Raw genomic sequence first — 19,464 nt, 5'->3', positions numbered from 1 at the left:
GGCAGGGAGGAACCGACGCGAGGAGAAGGCGCACAGATGTACCTTCTGGTCTGTTGCCGACCGCTGGGATAAGATAGCTCCCAGTCCAGTATCCGAGGCATCCACCTCAATGATGAACTGTCTCTTGGGGTCTGGATGGAGCAAGATCAAGGCGGAAGTGAACCTCTTCTTGAGGGAGCGGAACGCAGCACACGCCGCTGGGGACCAGTTGAACGGCAGGGCGGGAGAGGTCAGTCTGGTAAGCAGTTCCGCCACTTGACTGTAGTTCCGGATGAACCTTCGGTAGAAGTTGGCGAACCCGAGGAAGCTCTGTAACTCCTTCCGAGAGGTGGGTTCCGGCCACTCCTCCACAGCCTGGATCTTGCGAGGATCAGCTCGGGTCAAGCCTCTCTCCACGATGAAGCCCAGGTAATCGACGGAGTCGGAGTGGAATCGGCACTTCTCCGCCTTGACGAAGAGCCGATTGTGAAGGAGGCGCTCCAGCACACGGCGGACATGCTGGATGTGTTCCTCGAGGGTCTTGGAGAAGATGAGGATGTCGTCTAGGTATACTACCACAAACTCCTCCAGCATGTCACGAAGGACGTCGTTCATGAGCGCCTGGAATACCGCCGGAGCGTTGGTGAGGCCGAACGGCATCACCAGGTACTCGTAGTGGCCCCTGGGAGTCTTGAAGGCGGTCTTCCATTCATCGCCCTCTCGGATACGGACTAGATGGTAGGCACTCCGGAGGTCCAGCTTGGTAAAGACGGTAGCCTGGGTGAGAGGCTCGAAGGTGGAGTTCATGAGAGGTAGAGGATACTTGTTCTTAATGGTGATCTCGTTGAGCTGGCAATAGTCGATGCAGGGTCGAAGGTCTCCGTCCTTCTTCCCAACAAAGAAGAAACCGGCCGCCACAGGAGAGGAGGAAGGCCGAATGAGTCCTGCTTCCAAGGACTCAGAGATGTATTGATCCATCGCTGCCTTCTCCGGGACCGTCAGACTGTAGAGGCGGCTGCCGGGAAGGGGAGCCCCTGAGCGGAGGTCGATGGCACAGTCGTAAGGCCGGTGAGGCGGAAGGGCCTGAGCCCTGGACTTACTGAAAACCTCCATGAGGTCGTGGTACTCGGGGGGTATGGTCGAGAGGTCCGGAGGCGGCTCACCAACGGATCTCCGGGGCGAGGGACAGGACGCCGCCTGAAGACACTGGGCATGACAGGAGGAGCTCCAACCCTTGATGGTACCGGAGGACCAGGCGATGTGGGGCTCGTGCAGCGCGAGCCAGGGCCGGCCCAGGACTACTGGGACAAGAGGGGATCTGGTGATAAAAAACTGGAGTCTCTCAACGTGGTTACCAGCAATGGTGAGCAGGACAGGGCAGGTGCGTTGAGTGATGTCAGCCAGGCGGTGTTGGTCCAATGCGAATACCTCCAATGGCCTCACTAGGTCCTCAAGTGGAATGTTGGCCCGGGTAGCAAACTCGAAGTCTAGGAAACTCTCGTCAGCCCCCGAGTCAATGAGTGCCTCCACCGTGGCCCGTTGGTCCGCCCAGGCCAGGGTGACGCTCATCAGACGGCTAGGTGGTGCACGGCTCTGGGAACGAGAAAAACGGCTCACCAGGATCTCCCGGGGTCCCGGCGAGCCTGGTCTTTTGGTCGGGTGGGGCAGTTGGCGATACGGTGTCCATCCCGACCGCAGTAGAGGCAAAGGCCGGACCTGAACCTCGCCTCCCGTTCAGCTTGGCTAAGATGAGAACGTCCCAGCTGCATGGGTTCCTCCTCGGGCACCGAACGGGAGGGAAAAGAGCCACCAGTCGTGTTGGGAGCAGGGCGACCAGCAGTACCGTCACGAGTACGGGGGGTCCGGAGTACCTCTGGAGGTCCCTGTCGGGTTCTCTCACGTCTTCTCTCCTGGAGGCGTCCGTCGATGCGAATGGCGAGGCTGAACAGGTCCTCGAGGGACTCAGGTTCCTCACGGGTCGCGAGCTGGTCCCTGACTGCGTCGTTGAGCCCCCTCATGAAGGTGAGACGAAGTGCTTGATCGTTCCAACCGCTCTCCGTTGCCGCCAGTCTGAACTCCAGCACGTAGTCGGTGACCCCGCCACTGCCCTGCCGGAAGGTACCCAACCGGGCTCCAGGGTCCTGGCCACGGCCTGGGTGGTGGAAAACCCTGCGGAGCTCAGCCACGAAGTCTGGGTAGGAAAAACAGAAATCTGCCCCCATTGCCCAGGAGGCAGTGACCCACTGGGCTGCCCGGCCTGAGAGCAAGTTAGTCATGTAAGCCACTTGGGCTCCCCTTGAAGTGAATCGACTGGGTTGATGACGAAAAACCAACTCACATTGCATGATGAATGTGGCACAATCCTCGAAGTTACCGTCGAACAACTGTGGTTCGGAGAGACGGGGCTCCCGAGGTGCGGGATCGGGAGGCGCGGGGCCTGCCAGGGCTGCGGGTGATGCTCCGGCCGAGGCTCCTGAAGTAAGTGGGGTTACAAGCAAGGTGTTAACGGTTTCACTCAGCGCTTGTAAGTGGAGGAGAATATTAGACTGCTGGCTAGCCAGAGAGCCCAGGGACCCCTGAATAGGCAGGACCTGCTCTCGGAGTTCCTGTACAGCAGCCGCAGCCGCATATAGCTGTAGGCTGTGGTCGTTGGTTAACTCTATCTGGACTGCCAACGCTGTTCTGACTCTCTCTGTGTCGGCTGTGGTCGTCAGGGTTGGATCGTAATGTTAGGGTTTGTAACCGACCTCAAACGCAACGGCACAGAGAGAGTTGTTCAGAGTTAGCCAAAGCAAGGGCGTATTTATTTTCAGAGTTACAAGATGGAATGAAGTTGAGCAACCGAACAAACGGGGAATCTGGCATGTGAAGATTGTTGCGGCTCTGCAGATACTCCCAGTAGGTGGTGGTGAGGAATTGGCTTGTGACGTCTGAAGCGGCTCTGCAGATCCTCCCAGCTTTCACTCCCGGTGGAAACGGAGAGAGAGAGAAATCTGAGTTAGCCCAGCGCACAACAGAAACAGAGAGGTGACTGATCCAGTATATATCCAAGTGACTTGATCTTCGGTGTACCACACACAGTTAGCAGAGTCCAGAGAAAAAACAATACGGTAATCCAAAGAGTAAATCCAACACAAAAATAGGTGAGAACAGTACAAACAAAAATGGGATCTCTTCGGTGTTTCACAAACACACAAAAAACTGATGATCCAAAAGAACTGTTTCCAAAAACTTACCAGAGCGCAACGCGTAAAGCAGGCAGATAACGAGGCGCAGCTCAGAACGGGAAACCAGGTTCTCCACAGGGATTCTCCACGAAAGTCCTGGAGAGCAAAAGACAGCAAACAGCGACGGGGAAGGCAGGCAAATGCAGGAGTATTCAGAACGATCCAACATCGATAGTAGGGGGATCAGGGTATATAAAGCCACAGGGCGCTGATTACAAGCTGTGACAGCTGCGGGATGAAATTGATACTTGCTCCAGAAGCGTGTGGCGGGGAGAGCACCAATCAACACGGCACCTTACAGGAACGGAGCGTGTGGCGGGGAATGCAATTAATCAACAAAGTACCTTAAAGGAACGGAGCGTGTGGCGGGGAGCGGACCAAACCTCACAAAAAGTTTATTAACAGATTGCAGAATGGGTACAGTACAGTAGGCTACAGCTCAATACATACAATTGTTAAGGGGATGCAGACCAGAGAAAGACTTTCGTCTTGTTTACATCAGGGTCCTCCATTTTCAATTCATCATAGTATCCTCTAGTCAAGTGAACGAGAGTGTTGGTTATGACATGACAGACAGTGGAGCTGTTTGCAGATAGCGAGCATTTTGACGTGTTGCGTGGTGGCGATGTCTCGCAGACAATACAACTACAAGTATAATTATATAATATATATATTTTATATAAAAAAAAATAAAAAAATTATATATGGGTAGCTCCAGTAGCTCACCACGTACCTCGAGCGCTATTTCGGCGCAGGGGTCAACCGTGCTCGTCACGGATCTGGGGTTTAGCGAGTTCGAATCCCGGACTGCAGCCGTGCCTTTCCCAGAGTGTCTTCCCCCCCATCTGTACCCCTTCAGCCTGTTTCTGTCGGTCATTCTTGACCAGAATAAATGCGATAAACGCTAAAAAGAGCCAGGGAAATGGCCAAAGTTTAAAAAAAATAAATAAAAATTATATATAAAAAAATTAAATAATAATAATCAAAAACGATCGATATCTCAGCACCCCCACTCCCCGCGGACTTCTCGCGTCCCTGCACTCAACACTGCAGCACCCAAGTTTCAACACCGTTGTTACTCAGCTGAAAGAGTTGTACCCTTCCTGCTGACTTGTCGTACAGAACTTGTAAGTCGCAACAGCGACTCCTACTGGTCGGTCGGTACGCCTGTTCAGCAGGGAGGGGATCTGGGGGAGATAGCATGAACCTCTGCACGTGTTACGCTCTCCCACTGAAACTCCCCGCTGTCAGGTGAAACGCAGCGACTGGCGACTCCACATGTATCGGAGGAGGCATGTGGTAGTCTACACCCTCCCCAGGCCGGCAGCAGGGTAGTCTACACCCTCCCCAGGCCGGCAGCAGGGTAGTCTACACCCTCCCCAGACTGACAGCAGGGTAGTCTACACCCTCCCCAGACTGACAGCAGGGTAGTCTACACCCTCCCCAGACTGACAGCAGGGTAGTCTACACCCTCCCCAGGCCGGCAGCAGGGTAGTCTACACCCTCCCCAGGCCGGCAGCAGGGTAGTAGTCTACACCCTCCGCAGACCGAAATGCAGAAAAGTTTATTATAAACCTGTGCCTACCCCTGACCCTGACCATAACCACTCCCACTGCCTAAAATCTTTATCAAATGTTGAAATGTTCTTCCAGGCTGTGGTATCTAGCATCTACCCTAAATAGTGAAACACATATGCCTGCACACACACACTTGCTTTGTCATAACACATAGCATATTATTCCATATTCACATTACATATACATAATGAATACTCATTTCATATCCTCAGCACCAAACAGTGCAGTACTGTATCCTATAGGCCTGGTCTAATGTCTGTGCCAACGTCATGTTGCTATTTACAGCATGGGCTCTGGTGAACTGACTGGCACTCAGAGTAGGTTAGATGTGTAGAGGCTTGCTTCCACTAGAACAGATGCCATTTGTGTCTCTTGGTGTCAGCCAAATAATTTAAATGTGATGCGAGTGGCAATGGAAGAAGACCATACAAGCTGATTAGTTATACTACATACTCCCATGTAGGATACTGTATACCAACTTTGCAGTTACTCTAAAGGCCACTACTGTGCATCGAAAAGCACAAAATGACAGATAGGAGAGAGGTTCCAGAACGCAGCGCTCAACGCACTTTAATTTAAACACAAGGCTTCTCATTTAGTGTCTTTTCATATCAGTGGTATGGTTTCCCCCGTGATCTCCAAGGCCTATTTACAATCCTGTGCTTGTTGGTGCCCTAAACTTAAAGACATGTTCCAATTAGAGGTCTGTGTGCCCTGAACTTAAAGGAACAGTGCACCGTTTAAAAAGCCTATGTCACAAATTTGTCACAAACTGGAAGTAGTTTCAATACGTGCAAAAAAAAAAAAAGCACTGGTGTCAGTGTTTTGGCTTTTTGAGATATATTGGGAGTGGCAATTGACCCATCTAAAATCACAACTGTTGCTTCCCACCAAAGCGACAGTTGTGATTGGAGGATCAAGAAACGAGGGCAGCGTTTGAGGTTATCATTTTTAAGCAATGCTAGTGGAAGTCAATGGGGCCATTAGCACATGTCTGAATTTTCTTTGTAATTTTCAAACAACTTCCTAACCTACTTCCTAACCTTCACTACATCGCTAACTATGTACAAGGACTCAAATGTTTTTCTTCTTCCCATTGACTTTGGATAAAAGTGTCAGCTAAATGTAAATTGCAGTGTGGAGTTCTCTCTCCTGATTGGATAAAGTGAGAACGGGATACCAGAAAATGTATTTTGTGTTTACTGTAGAGTGGAGGGACTGGAGGGAGACCCACGTTACTGACCAAAACACTATATATCAGTGATGGCTGTCGGAATGTAGAGCTATTATTCTAACATGTAGACTACTATAAACTGACAACTTTAAACTGTTAAGTAATCCAGAACTATTTTATTGCACTGTACAAAACAGATTTTATATGTCTGCACTTTATGTGCTCATTTTATGTCTATTCTATTCTACTATTTTATTGCACTGCACTATTGCATTATTTTACTCTGTCTATTTTATCTTACCCTTTTTATTATTGTCCATTTAAAACTGAATCAAACCATAAACAAGTTGGCCTGTTGGGATGTTAGATCCTAATGTGAAAAACTGTGTTTTATAGCCGAAAACCCGTCCAATCTTTCGTCGTCGACTAAAGACGCACTTCTTCAACCATTATCTGAAAAAAAAAAATATAAAAAAAAAAAAAAATCTAACCCTAACTAACCTTACTGTCATGCACTTGTCCTAATGAACTAACCTACACTGTAGCACGCAACACTTTGATGAACATTGTTACACAGCTGATAGAGTTGTGCCCTTCTTCCTGATGACTTGTCGTACAGAACTTGTAAGTCGCTTTGGATAAAAGCGTTCAGCTAAATGACTAAATGTAAATGTAAATATGTCTGTGCTCATTTTATGCCCGTCTTTTTTCTGTTGTGAAGCACTTTGAGCTGCAGTTTCTGTATGAAAGGTGCTATACAAAAATAAAGTTTATTATTATTATTATTATTATTATTATTATTATTATTATTATTATTATTATTATTATTATTATTATTATTATTATTATTATTATTAGTATTATTATTATTATTATTATTATTACTACTACTATGTTAACAAAGAAAATACCACTTACAGCACCTTTACCCAACTTCCATCCATCCCTTGATCTCCCAGTGGGCCACAGCCACCCTGACGTGGTGAAGGCTGGCACCGAGCAGATGACACTGCTGAACACCAACTCACGTTTCCTTCACGACAACCTGGTGCACTACGCCCAGCGGCTGCAGGCCACGCTGCCCGACAAGCTGTCTGTCTGCTACTTTGTCAACTCTGGGTAGGTCTCCACATTTTTGTTTGTTATTGCAAGGGTCCCGCACAGCAGCTGCAGGTGTGAATGTGTGTGGAAACCAGTATTCATTCATTCATTAATTCATGATTAAAAGGAACTTCAATGTGCTTTACCATCTTCTCCGGAGTTAGAGATGAAGATGGATACCAGTTTCCAGGGGTGTAAAGTACTTGAGTAATTGTACTTCGTTAACAATACTTAAGTACTGTTTTGGGGGATTTGTACTTTACTCGAGTATTATTAGGTTTGTATACTTGTACTTTTACTCAATTACATTTCAGAGAAAAAAAAACATACTTTTTTTTACTCCTTAAATGCAGACCTACAAAGTACAAATCTTGCAGGTCCAACCATTTTAATTAATATATCTATAATATATATTATAATATTTGTTTCTCTGGCCGAAACGTTAACGTTATTAATCCTGCGGCCGCTCTTTATTTAAAAACAGCCAATCAAATCCCCATCAATCGAAAATTAACCCGTGCATACCCATGCTGATTGGTCCTTGTGCAAGACTGGAAAGCGGGGATCTTTGATTAAACACGTGCTATCAGAAGAATAGACAGTCAGAAAAAAAGTTTTAACTTTTCCTTTTTAGTACTTAAGTACATTTCAAAGTAGAAACTTTTTTACTTTTACTCAAGTGTGTTTTTAGCCAGATACTTACTTGAGTATGATTTTGAGACGGTACCCATACTTTCACTTCTGGGTACTTTTTACACCCCTGCCAGTTTCCTCTCTGTGCCTTCAGTAGGAAGCTATCCGGCTCCAAGCTAGCCTAGCTTAGCAATAAATGAATGGAATAGCCAAGCAGCCTTCCAAAAGCCCAAAGCAGTGTATAGTATTGGGTATCCTTAAAAAAAATACTATTCTGCAAGAAAACAACACGTTTTTTTTTGCTTTCTCAAAAAAGTTACATTTTCAGATAGGTTTCACGTTTCAGCCATAGAAATGTAATGGCTCCTCAATATCACTGCCCCATTCATTGTTTATGGAGCAGCCCCAGATTCAACACGCAGGTGACAATGGGTGACATCACACATGTGAGGCTTCTCTCTCCGACTCCTACGTGCACGGTGCACGTTCACAAATATTGATGGGACTGTCAAATAAAATCATAATCAAATCAAATGTATTTGTAAGGCCCGGGTGACAACACGCGTTAATGTCCCCCATGGGCCGGACACGTCTTCTCTTTTATTTTTAATTTCTTTTTCTCTCTGATTTTCTCCCCATCCCAATTTAGTCGTTGTGCCAATTCCCCCCCATCCCCTACCTGGCTGCTGTATGCATGTTCTCCTACGAGTCGGTACAAGGGCGTCCCGAGTCGATCACACGCTTCCTCCGAGACGTGCACCGACAGCCAGTGACATCTTTTCACTTGGCAGCGAGGACTCTCATTGGTGAAGTGTAACGAGTGGGAGGGCACGCTATCTCCACCAAGTCCTGCCCCGCTTAGCAAGCGCCGAGACCTGACCTGTAGGCGTCGCTGTCCACAACACCAGATTCCCACCCGCCAGCTTCCCCACCCCCTAATACTGCCAATTGTATTAGTGTGAACGGCCAGCCAAGCTGGTGGCAACGCCGAGAGCTGGGCTCGAACCCAGCATCTCCTGCGTTGGTGACGAGCGCAATCTCCGCTATGCCACCTGACCGCTCGTCTTCTTTAAACAAGTCAAGAAGAAACATCCCAATAAATCAAGAACAAAACAAAGAACACCATGAAGTCCAAACATTTTTTAATAAATGAATGCAACACTCCCAGATATACCCCACGCGAAGGTAAGGAAAAACTCACTAACAACCTAGCAATAGGAAGAAATAGGGCATGGTCCCGGGACACAGTAATAAGACCTGTGAATCGGGGTGGTGTTTCCCTTTAACCCTTTCACTGCCACACCACAGAAGGTTAACCCTTTACTATCACATTACCGTCGGTAGTGTGATAGTAAAGGGTTAACCTTCTGTAGTGTGGCAGTGAAAGGGTTAACCTGCTGTTGTGTGGCAGTGAAAGGAATAACCTTCTGTGTATTGTCGCAGTGAAAGGGTTAACGTCGATCATCTTGGTCGGAGTGTATATTCCACCACAAGCAAACACAGGTGACGCGCTGACCAAACTCCATGATGAGGTAAATAGAATCCAAGCAGCTAATATTGACGCTGCTATTGTGGTTGTGGGTGATTTCAATAGCGCCAACCTGAGAAGAGTATTGCCAGACTTCTACCAGCATGTGACTTGTAACACCAGAGGCGGTAATATTTTAGACCATTGTTACTCGCAATTTAAGTGTGGTTACAAGGCTCATTCTGCCAGCGGATTTGGCAAATCTGATCATGCCGCCATCTTTCTTTCTCCGGGATATAAACAAAGTCTCAAACGCGCGCCGGTAGTCTTGCGAGAGGTGCAGAAATGGTCTGTAGAATCAGAGGGCACACTCCAAGCTGCACTTGAATGTACAGACTGGGGGTGTTCCGTGATAACACAGATAACATTAATGACTACATGGAGACAGTGCTGGACTTTGTTTGTACTTTGGTGGAAGAAACAATCCCCACTACCACAATTAGAGTTTACCCAAACCAAAAGCCCTGGGTAGACAAATCCGTCCGTGAGGCTCTGAAAGTGCGCACCTCAGCATACAACGCCGGGCTTGTGGCAGGCAACATGAATGACCACAAGGTGGCGAGATACAACGTCAGGAGAGTAGTAATAGAAGCAAAAAGGCGATACAGGGATAAAATTGAACTCCAATATGAACAGGCTGACTCTAGAGCTATGTGGCAGGGCCTCAGAACGATGACAGATTACAAAGGCACCTCCCTCAAGCTGAACAGTGACATCTCCTTAGCAAATTATCTCAATACCTTCTATGCGAGGTTTGAGGCTGGGAATAACAACACCAGCCTACAAGCCACTGCAATGGAGGGGGGGGGGGCTGCTGATGGAGACTCAGTGTTCAGGGTAACAGAACATGAGGTGAGGAGGACCTTTAAGAAAGTGAATATCAGGAAGGCAGCAGGACCGGACGGTATCCCTGGCCGCGTCCTAAAAGTCTGTGCCGACCAACTGGCCCCAGTATTCACTGACATATTTAATCTGTCCTTGGAACAGGCTGTCATCCCCACCTGTCTGAAGAAGTCCACTATTATCCCTGTACCCAAAAAATCCAAGCCTGCTTGCTTCAACGACTACCGCCCTGTAGCTCTCACCTCCATAGCCATGAAGTGCTTTGAGAAGCTAGTAAAGGGCTACATCTGCTCCTCCCTCCCCATCAACCTGGACCGCGTTATTTTTTTCCGTAGCCGCATTTCTGGCAAGACGCTCTCTGATTGGCCGACGCCTGTTTCTACACTGGTTAAGCTTAGGCACTCTTTCGAAGTTGGTTAAGGTTAGAGTTTGTCTTAGAGCGTGACGGCAAGTTCTTTCGACGGTTAAGCGTAGGCACTCTTTCGAAGTTGGTTAAGGTTAGAGTTTGTCTTAGAGCATGGCGATAGAACGCCAGGTAGTTTGCAGGCTGTTTGACGCCGGAAAAAACAACGCACCTGGACCCCCTGCAATTTGCATACCGCCCCAACAGGTCCACGGAGGACGCCATAGCCCATGTGCTGCACACAGCAGCATCACACCTGGACAAGAGGCAGGGGAACTATGTGAGAATGCTGTTCATCGACTACAGCTCAGCATTCAATACCATAGTCCCCTCCAAACTCATAGCCAAGCTCAGGGACCTGGGCTTGAACTATGACCTCTGCCAGTGGGTCTTGGACTTCCTGACGGGCAGACCCCAGGTGGTGAGAGCAGGCAACTGCACCTCCTCATCCATCACTCTCAACATAGGGGCCCCCCAGGGCTGTGTTCTGAGTCCCCTCCTCTACTCCCTGTACACACATGACTGTGTGGCACAGCGGAACAACAACACAATCATCAAATTTGCTGACGACACAGTAGTGGTGGGCCTGATCTCTGCAAACGACGAGAGGGCCTACCTGGAAGAGGTCAAGGTCCTAGCGGGATGGTGTCAAGAGAACAGCCTCCCCCTGAACGTCAGCAAAACAAAGGAGATGATTGTGGACTTTAGGAGGTCGGGGTCAGGGACTACAGCCCCCTCAGCATTGACGGGGCACCGGTTGAGAGAGTGAACAGTTTTAAGTACCTCGGAGTCCACATATCCGAGGACTTGACATGGACCACACACATTGACAGTGTTGTGAAGAAGGCACGGCAACGCCTCTACTTCCTCAGGCGCCTAAGGAAGTTCCAAGTCAGTCAGAAGATCCTTAAGAACTCATGGCAAGCACAGAAAGACTCAGAAGAAGCTTCTATCCCCAGGCCATCATGATGCTCAACGAACAATAACACTATGTAACAACCATCAAATGCACTCACAGCACACACATCCACACGCACACACTCACTTTAAACAAACAACTCACTGCAGCACCCACTTTACACACTTTAGAACACCTAAACACACTTTATATTTATTGGTAAAGAATTTGCACTACAATCCATACCTCATTACACCTTACTGTAAATTGTACCTAAATTGTACCTCATCCAGGCCACGTGAGCGGATCGGCGCGGCCGAGAAATCCGCTCTTCGCTCTTTAAAGCTTGGTCCGCTCCGCTAATCGCTCATGTTGACCCCGCCCCCAAGTCGCTCTCCGCTCCCTCACCGCTCACCTTGAATCGAGCGCTCCCCGCTCCCCGCGCCAGATCGCTCTGTTTTTTTTTTTTTTTTTTTTTTTTTTGAGCATGGTGTAAATTAGCTCAAACTACAACAGTCTACACCCCCTGGGCCCCTTAACAATTGTTTGTATTGAGCAGCATTGTAATTGTACCCATTCTGCAATGTTAAATAACGTTGTTTATCCATTCACTAGCTCTATTAAGCGATGATAGTTAGCCAAGCCACAATGCTATGGTCGCTGCCATTAACGTTAGCATGTAAGCTAACGACAACAACAATGGCGTCGATACTTTTCTAACAGGAGTGAGTGAAGGAGGAGGAGTGAAGCCTGAACAGGATATCACAGGTTCACCCTTCTCAATTCTCATTGGTTGAAAATGGCCTTCATGTTTGTACATCGCCATCTGTTGCTTTGGCATTGTACTACATGTATATTACATCAACAGTGTTAAACCACTGTGTGAGCGTCCCGGAGTGGATTGGAGCGGAGGAGAACTCTCGCTCCGGACGTCGCACCGACCCATTTTAAAACCCACTCCTCGCTCACGTCAAAACCGCCCGCTCCGCTCCCCGCGCCGCTCACACTCCGATCCGCTCACATGGCCTGACCTCATCCCATTTCTCCTATGCACTATATAGTGTATTGTATATTAGTATATTATATAGTATATTGTATGGTAACTCAGTTACTTCTACTCTGCATTGAACATTGTACATATGTACATACTGAACACTTGTGTCTACGTACGTGACTTCTATTTTATACTGCTATACTTATTTTATTTTATACTTATCTATTTTTATCTAGCACAGTCTCTGGAGCGTAACAGAAAGAAGCATTTTGTATAAAAGTATTCTGTACTTCTGCATGACAACTAATAAAGAAACTTGAACTTAACCGCTTGGTAGTGCGGCAGTGAAAGGGTTAAGCTGCGGGACAGAGAGGTGATGATGATGTGTAGCCAGCATGCCATCATCTTTATACACTCGGTTCATTTAACCGCGCTGGTTGCTCGTCGTGCTTCACAGTTGCCGGGATCGTCTGAGCCAGTGTTGACGGGAAGCAGGTTAGTCTTGCTTTGAGCATGGGACCCTATATTCTGAAACACTTGCTACATAGATTGGGTGTCTAGACTTTGGTGTCAAAGAGTAAATAAAATATGGCCCTGGAGTCAGTTCTTACAGCCGGTTTCAACTTGATACCATAGTACATGGACTACGGACCGCATCTGATCTACTGTCAGCTATTGATATTAGCAAACACTGCAACAGGGAATAAACTTGGGTCAAATCAATACCACTGACACCGTTCCATATACCAACCTCATGATATACATTATAGGCCCATACTGTATAAACTATAAATCATACACTGCGCTGTAAAGATGTTATCATCGGGTTGGTGGTGGCGGCGGCGGTGGAAGGGGGGTGGGGACGTGGGCAGCCAATGCGGGATGAGCTGTCAGTGTAGCTGGCCCAGAGTCAACAGCCAGCTGTGTGTTCTGGAATGTGAACACACATAGACTGCAGCCAAACTCGGTCTAGATGACTGGCTGCTATAATGTATATCATGTGCCGCAGGCTTGCGTCTCCAAGGGCGGGTTGCAGTACTGTAGAAACTAAAGCAGGGGAGAGAGAAAGCTAACGTTATTCTTGTATTTAGGGCGGTGGATTTAATTGAATCTTCCATTAGGTCACTTTAAAATATGGATATATGATATATTATATAATATCCATATCTTTCTGAATATACCTGCATATAATCCTTCTATATACCTACTTATACACCTGCATATAACCCATATAACTCTGTATAATATCATGTACAATAATGCTGTATATACCGTATATACATGTTTATATTTACCACATATATCTTTCTGAATATACCTGCATATAATCCTTCTATATACCTACTTACACCTGCATATAACCCATATAACTCTGTATAATAGCATGTACAATAATGCTGTATATGCCGTACGTGTGTTTATATATACCACATATATATATATATATATATATATATCTGTCTGAATAATTATACCTGCATATAATCCTTCTATATACCTACAGTACTTACACCTGCATATAACTCTGTATGATAGCATGTACAATAATGCCGCATATAGCGCATATATATAAATTATTCTTACTGTATTATATATTTATCCACATCTGTATGTACATACCTGCATATAATCCTTTTTACATATCTGTAGATACTATATATATATATCCCTTACCTACTCTTACTAGTTACACTGCTGACCAGTATGACTACTACCATAGTGTTTGTCATATTAATACTACAACTCTGTACATACATCTATTACTCAGTAGTACCAATTTACATATTTTATACCCAGTTTAATCGCCTGTATATTACTATCACACTTTACTGTTACCTTTGCACTTTGGTTGGATGTCAAACTTCTTTTCGTTGTACTGTACTATAATGATAATACATTTGAATCTAATCTAATCTACAGTAGGGCACTTTAAAAATCTATCCGTTGAATCCATGATTGCGTGGCCTCTTGCACACACTTATTTGGCAAGAAATATCGCAAGTCAGGGATAATAATAATAAACTTTATTTGCACTTTTCATACAGAAATTGTAGTTCAAAGTGCTTCACAGCAGTAGACAATACAGGCATAAGCGAGCATAAAGAAGATAGAGGTACTAAGGTAAGGTAAATCAGTTTTTCACATTAGGATCTAACATAGATCCTCTGTGATAGGCCTCTCTGTTTACGGTTTCATTCAGTAATACAAATTATAAAATAGAATAGACACAGAGTAAAAAAATGATAAAATAGTTTAATCAAAATATACAATAACATTTACAATGTACAATTTTACAACAGAGCATCGCTCATAACACTTAATAGAACAACAGAGCAGTGCATCACCTCTTAACACTTTGAGTTTCTTTACAAAGTTCAGTTCTAAATTACCTTATAGAACAACAGAGCAGTGCGTCGCTCTCAACTTAACAACAGAGCAGTGCATCGCTCTCAACTTTGAGTTTCTTTACAAAGTTCCGTTTTGAATTACAACAGAGAAACGCTCTTAAAATAAAAATTGGGATGGATGTGACCTTTCTGTTTCGAGTATGGAAGAATTGACGTGAAAATAATGTGAACGGCTGGCTGCTGTCCAAAAACTGAAAACCCTCTGTTGTTAAATTTACGCCGCTCGTATTTCAAAACAAAATACAGTGCCATACATCAGAGCGTAGCCACAGGACTTTCCAGTGACCTGAGAATGTTTCACAAGACCAGTGTTGAGTGAGATTCTTAAATAGTATCGTGAAAGTGATATATTAGCCCTCAAGAATATACCACACAACATATAGAAAGGGATATATTAGCCTTTGAAGATACATTACACGGTATCTAAGGATGGATATATGAACTATTACTATATCACATGCCATCTATAAAGGGATATATTAGCCTTTATACAACAGTTAGTTCCTACCAAGTAGTTTAATTTGTCAAGAGGTGTTCCATGAGCGCTGATATATAGTATAACAGCATTGGGACTTTTTTTTTTATTATACGTAACACTCAAGTTCAAGTTTCAAGTTCAAGTCTGTTTTATTCGTCACATATAAAAGGTGAATTATAGTGAAATGCTTGGTTATGTATGAGCCCTCCTGAGATTGTGCTTCATCCCTTTCACTACCACCCTACCAAAGGGTTAACCCTTTCACTGCGACAATACAGAAGGTTAACCCTTTCACTACCACACTACAGACCGTTAACCGTCTGTAGTGTGGTAGTGAAAGGTTAACCTTCTGTAGTTTATTTGTTTATTGCTATTTGCACCAAACTGCAAAAAAAGAACTAACCAAAATAAGCACAATCTCGACGGAGCCCACAGAGAGGCAGCCGAAACAGCGTGGCACCATCTCCAGGTGTTCTAAATTATGGATAATTGCATCTGATCAAGTCGTTAACCCGCCTGAGTCACACACGTGCAGCCAAAGCAACTGTCAAACAGGCTTAGACATAATTTCACTGGTTGCACAATAAATGGAAACATACAGACACATACAGTACATGATGTAACCTGTAGACCTAGTAGCAGGATAGTCTGCATTCCACATGGGGGGAATGGGAAGTAGAGAGGGGATACGTGCCTGCAACATGTAAACAACAACATTGATTTTGGGGGGGAAAATGGTCATTAATCAATAATTCTTTGGGGGGGAACGCAATACTTTTATTCCACACCTTTCTAAAAGCTCTGCTGATGTATAAAATTCTAAAAAAAAAAAAAGATTATTCTACGTAAGTGGTTCCCAAACTGTGGTGCGCGCACCCCTTGTGGTGCGCGAGCGCCCTCTAGGTGGTGCGTGACATGAAAAGGCTAATGGTGGTAAAAGAAATAAAAATAATAATTATTTTTTTTTACAATAAAATGTCATACAAATCTTAGTCAAACCTTTAGTATTATGGATATTAAACATGCTGGCAGAGTACATGCATCCATGTTGTCGTGAACATTTTAATTAAATAAGGAAATTCCCTATCCATAGTCGCCGTGGGAAGAGATAAAATTAAAAATTAAATCTGTGCACGGAGACCAGCAACCATTTTTTCTAACAGAAACCCATTGGGGGGTGCGTCAGCTAGGTCGGGAGGTGACAGGGGGTGCACGGCCAAAAAAGTTTGGGAACCACTGCTCTACGTAAATGTTTTATCTATAGCACCTTTAACTAATGAATGGCGATTGTAGAACTGTTGTATAAAAGCAATATCACACTCGAGGTGGTGCTGTACTGAATATGAGCACAGCTGTGATTATCTTCAGCACTCAAGCCTGCAGCCTCGTACCTACAACCCAATCACAGCCGTGCTCATATTCAGCACTCAAGCCTGCAGCCTCGTACCTACAACGCAATCACAGCCGTGCTCATATTCTGCACTCAAGCCTGCAGCCTCGTACCTACAACCCAATCACAGCCGTGCTCATATTCTGCACTCCCTCTCTGTGACATTGCTTAATTTAAGTCAATTTGAATGAAAACCACCAGGCCCCTTCGGTAGGCCGATAATATCGAACATCTCTAATATATATATTTACATATATTCATGCAGTATGCTTAGTGCTTTAGCAGCAACACGGTCTCATCAGAAAATGTAAACAAAGTACTAATCGCCCCCCAGGAAACAAGGTACATAATGTACGTCATGTTATAGCCATGAGTGATATATTCACGTATGTATTGGCAAAAGTCCAAAACAAACACTGCAACCAGGAGGTGAACCAACAATCATTGCAGTGGTGTGTGTGAGTGCTCTCTCACCACTATCTGACTGTTACTATAGTTAGAGTCAAGGTTAGTTTTAACATTGGCTTAAGTCGGTTAAGACATAAAGTTAGGGTTAAGGTTAGGGTTTGATCCAAAGGTTTTCTGAAAACTTAAACAATTTAAATGTTTGAGTATGTAATATATGTACTTATTTGTAATACATACACATGTTACATTTCCAATACAATACGTAAATTAGATTAGATTAAATTAAAATGTATTGTCATCATACAGCACAAGTACAGTACAACGAAAATAAGTTTGGCATCCAACCAGAGTGCAAATGTAACAGTAAAGTGCGACAGTAATATACAATGTACAGGTGATTAAACTAGGTATAAAATATATGAATTAGTACTACTGAGTAATAGTGCTAATCCGATGTACGTACAGAGTTGTAGTATTACTATGTACATTGATACAGGTGTAAAGATACTATGGTGGTAAGTCATACTGGCCAGCAGCGTAACTAGTAAGAGTAGGTAAGGGATGTACAGATATAGATATGGTATCTTTAGGTAAAAATGATTATATGCAGGTATGTACAGACAGATGTGGATAGATATATATATATACGGCAAGAATAAATATATATATATATATATATATATATATATATATATATATATATGGTACTGTATATACAGCATTAATGTACATGCAGAGTTATATGCAGGTGTATAAGTAGCCATATAGAAGGATTATACAGGTATATTCAGTTTGTTTGTTAAATATATCATCATCTTCGTTTTACGTCCCTATTTTCCCACTACAGTGAGGTTTTCAATGTATTACTTATGGCTATAACATAACGTACATTATGTACCTTTTTCCGTGTGGTGGATTAGTACTGCATTTACATATTTTAAGTGAGATCAGTCTGGTTTTAACCCTTTCACTACCACACTACAGAAGGTTAACCCTTTCACTACCACACTACAGACAGTGAACCGTCTGTAGTGTGGTAGTGAAAGGTTAACCTTCTGTAGTTTATTTGTTTATTGTTATTTGCACTTACAAACATACATTCTGGAATAAATTAAGTAAAAAAAAAAAATGTTAAAATCTGCAGGAAAGGTCAAAAAGCCCAAGGGCTTATAAGCGACCTCCCCTCTTAAACCTATATAAGATAACTACACAGAACCCCCCCCCCCACATTATGCACAAACACACATGCGCATATCCCTCTCTCATACACACAGATACATACAATACAGCATTATACAACAATTATAATGGTGGGGGGAAAAAGACTGCTCACAAATACACATGGATACTACAGACTACAGGATCTGTAGTTATTTTGTAAGCTTGCTTTTAAATGTATTTAAAGTGGAACATGTTTCTGTTAGATTTTGTATCAATCCACATCACTGCACCTTGATAAACAAATGAGAATGTGTTATCATATCATAGTGTGGTAGTGAAAGGGTTAATGGTGGTGAAACATCAACCCTGGTCTGGATCGGTGTTGCTGAGTAACTCAAAGTGACCCTTGACCTTTTGAACTTCCAGCTCGGAAGCCAATGACCTCGCCCTCCGGCTGGCCTGGCAGTACACGGGCCACAAAGATATCATCACGCTCGACAAGTAAGTCATATTTCACATTTAGTTTCAAGTTTGTTTATTAATGGGCGGCTGGGTGGCGTAGCGGAGATTGCGCTCGTCACCAATGCAAGAGACTCCGGTCTCGAATCCCGGTGTCAGCATTGCCTGCGGCTTGGGCCAGTCGTCATACTATCTCAATTGACAGAGGTAACGGGTGGAAGTCGATGGGTGGGGATTGGACGTTGTGGACAGCGACTCCTACAGGTCGGTTGGGGGACGCCTGCACAGCAGAGACAGGAAGTATCGGGGGCAGCGTGAGCCTCCCACGCGCTACTCCTCGCCACTGAGAGTCCGTGCTGTCTGGTGAAAAGATGCGACAGGCTGCCTCCTCGTGTACCGGAAGGGACACGTGATGCAAGGCTTCTATCCTCACTACAGCCGACCAGTGGGAGGCATAGTCTAGCAACGTTCAAGACAGGGGAGGGAAGAATTGGCAATACGAAATTGGGATGGGAGAAAAATAGAAAAATAAGGAGAAAAAGTGGATAAAAAAAAAAGTTTGTTTATTAATTATCACAATAAGGGGCGGCTAGGTGGTGTAGTGGGCAAGGTGCTCGCCATCAACGCTGGAGACGCTGGGTTCGAGTCCAGCTCTCTGCGTTGCTTGGCTGGTCGTTCATACTAACACAATTGGCAGTGTTAGGGGTGGGAAAGCTGATGGGTGGGTCCTGGGCGTTGTGGACAGCGACCCCTACAGTTCGGTCGGGGCGCCTGCACAGCGAGGGTAGGATCTGGAGGGAGGT

At 45.0% G+C, this 19,464-nt stretch overlaps 1 protein-coding gene across 2 annotated transcripts in view; it reads left to right on the top strand.

Moving 5' to 3' along the window:
- Window positions 1-19,464, top strand: part of etnppl (ethanolamine-phosphate phospho-lyase) — an 88,944-nt gene that overhangs the window by 7,781 nt on the left and 61,699 nt on the right. For both annotated transcript variants that reach the window (XM_084313693.1, XM_084313692.1), the window contains exons 3-4: window positions 6,917-7,076; window positions 18,629-18,703. In XM_084313693.1, the coding sequence (XP_084169819.1) occupies window positions 6,917-7,076; window positions 18,629-18,703 (235 nt within the window). The remainder of the gene's footprint in view (window positions 1-6,916; window positions 7,077-18,628; window positions 18,704-19,464) is intronic.

This window comes from Notolepis coatsorum (assembly GCF_963971535.1).
Source record: "Notolepis coatsorum genome assembly, chromosome: 4".
In the NCBI taxonomy this organism is placed as follows: domain Eukaryota; kingdom Metazoa; phylum Chordata; class Actinopteri; order Aulopiformes; family Paralepididae; genus Notolepis; species Notolepis coatsorum.
Note: the sequence above shows the minus strand (reverse complement) of the source record. Positions and strands in the feature narration are given on the sequence as shown.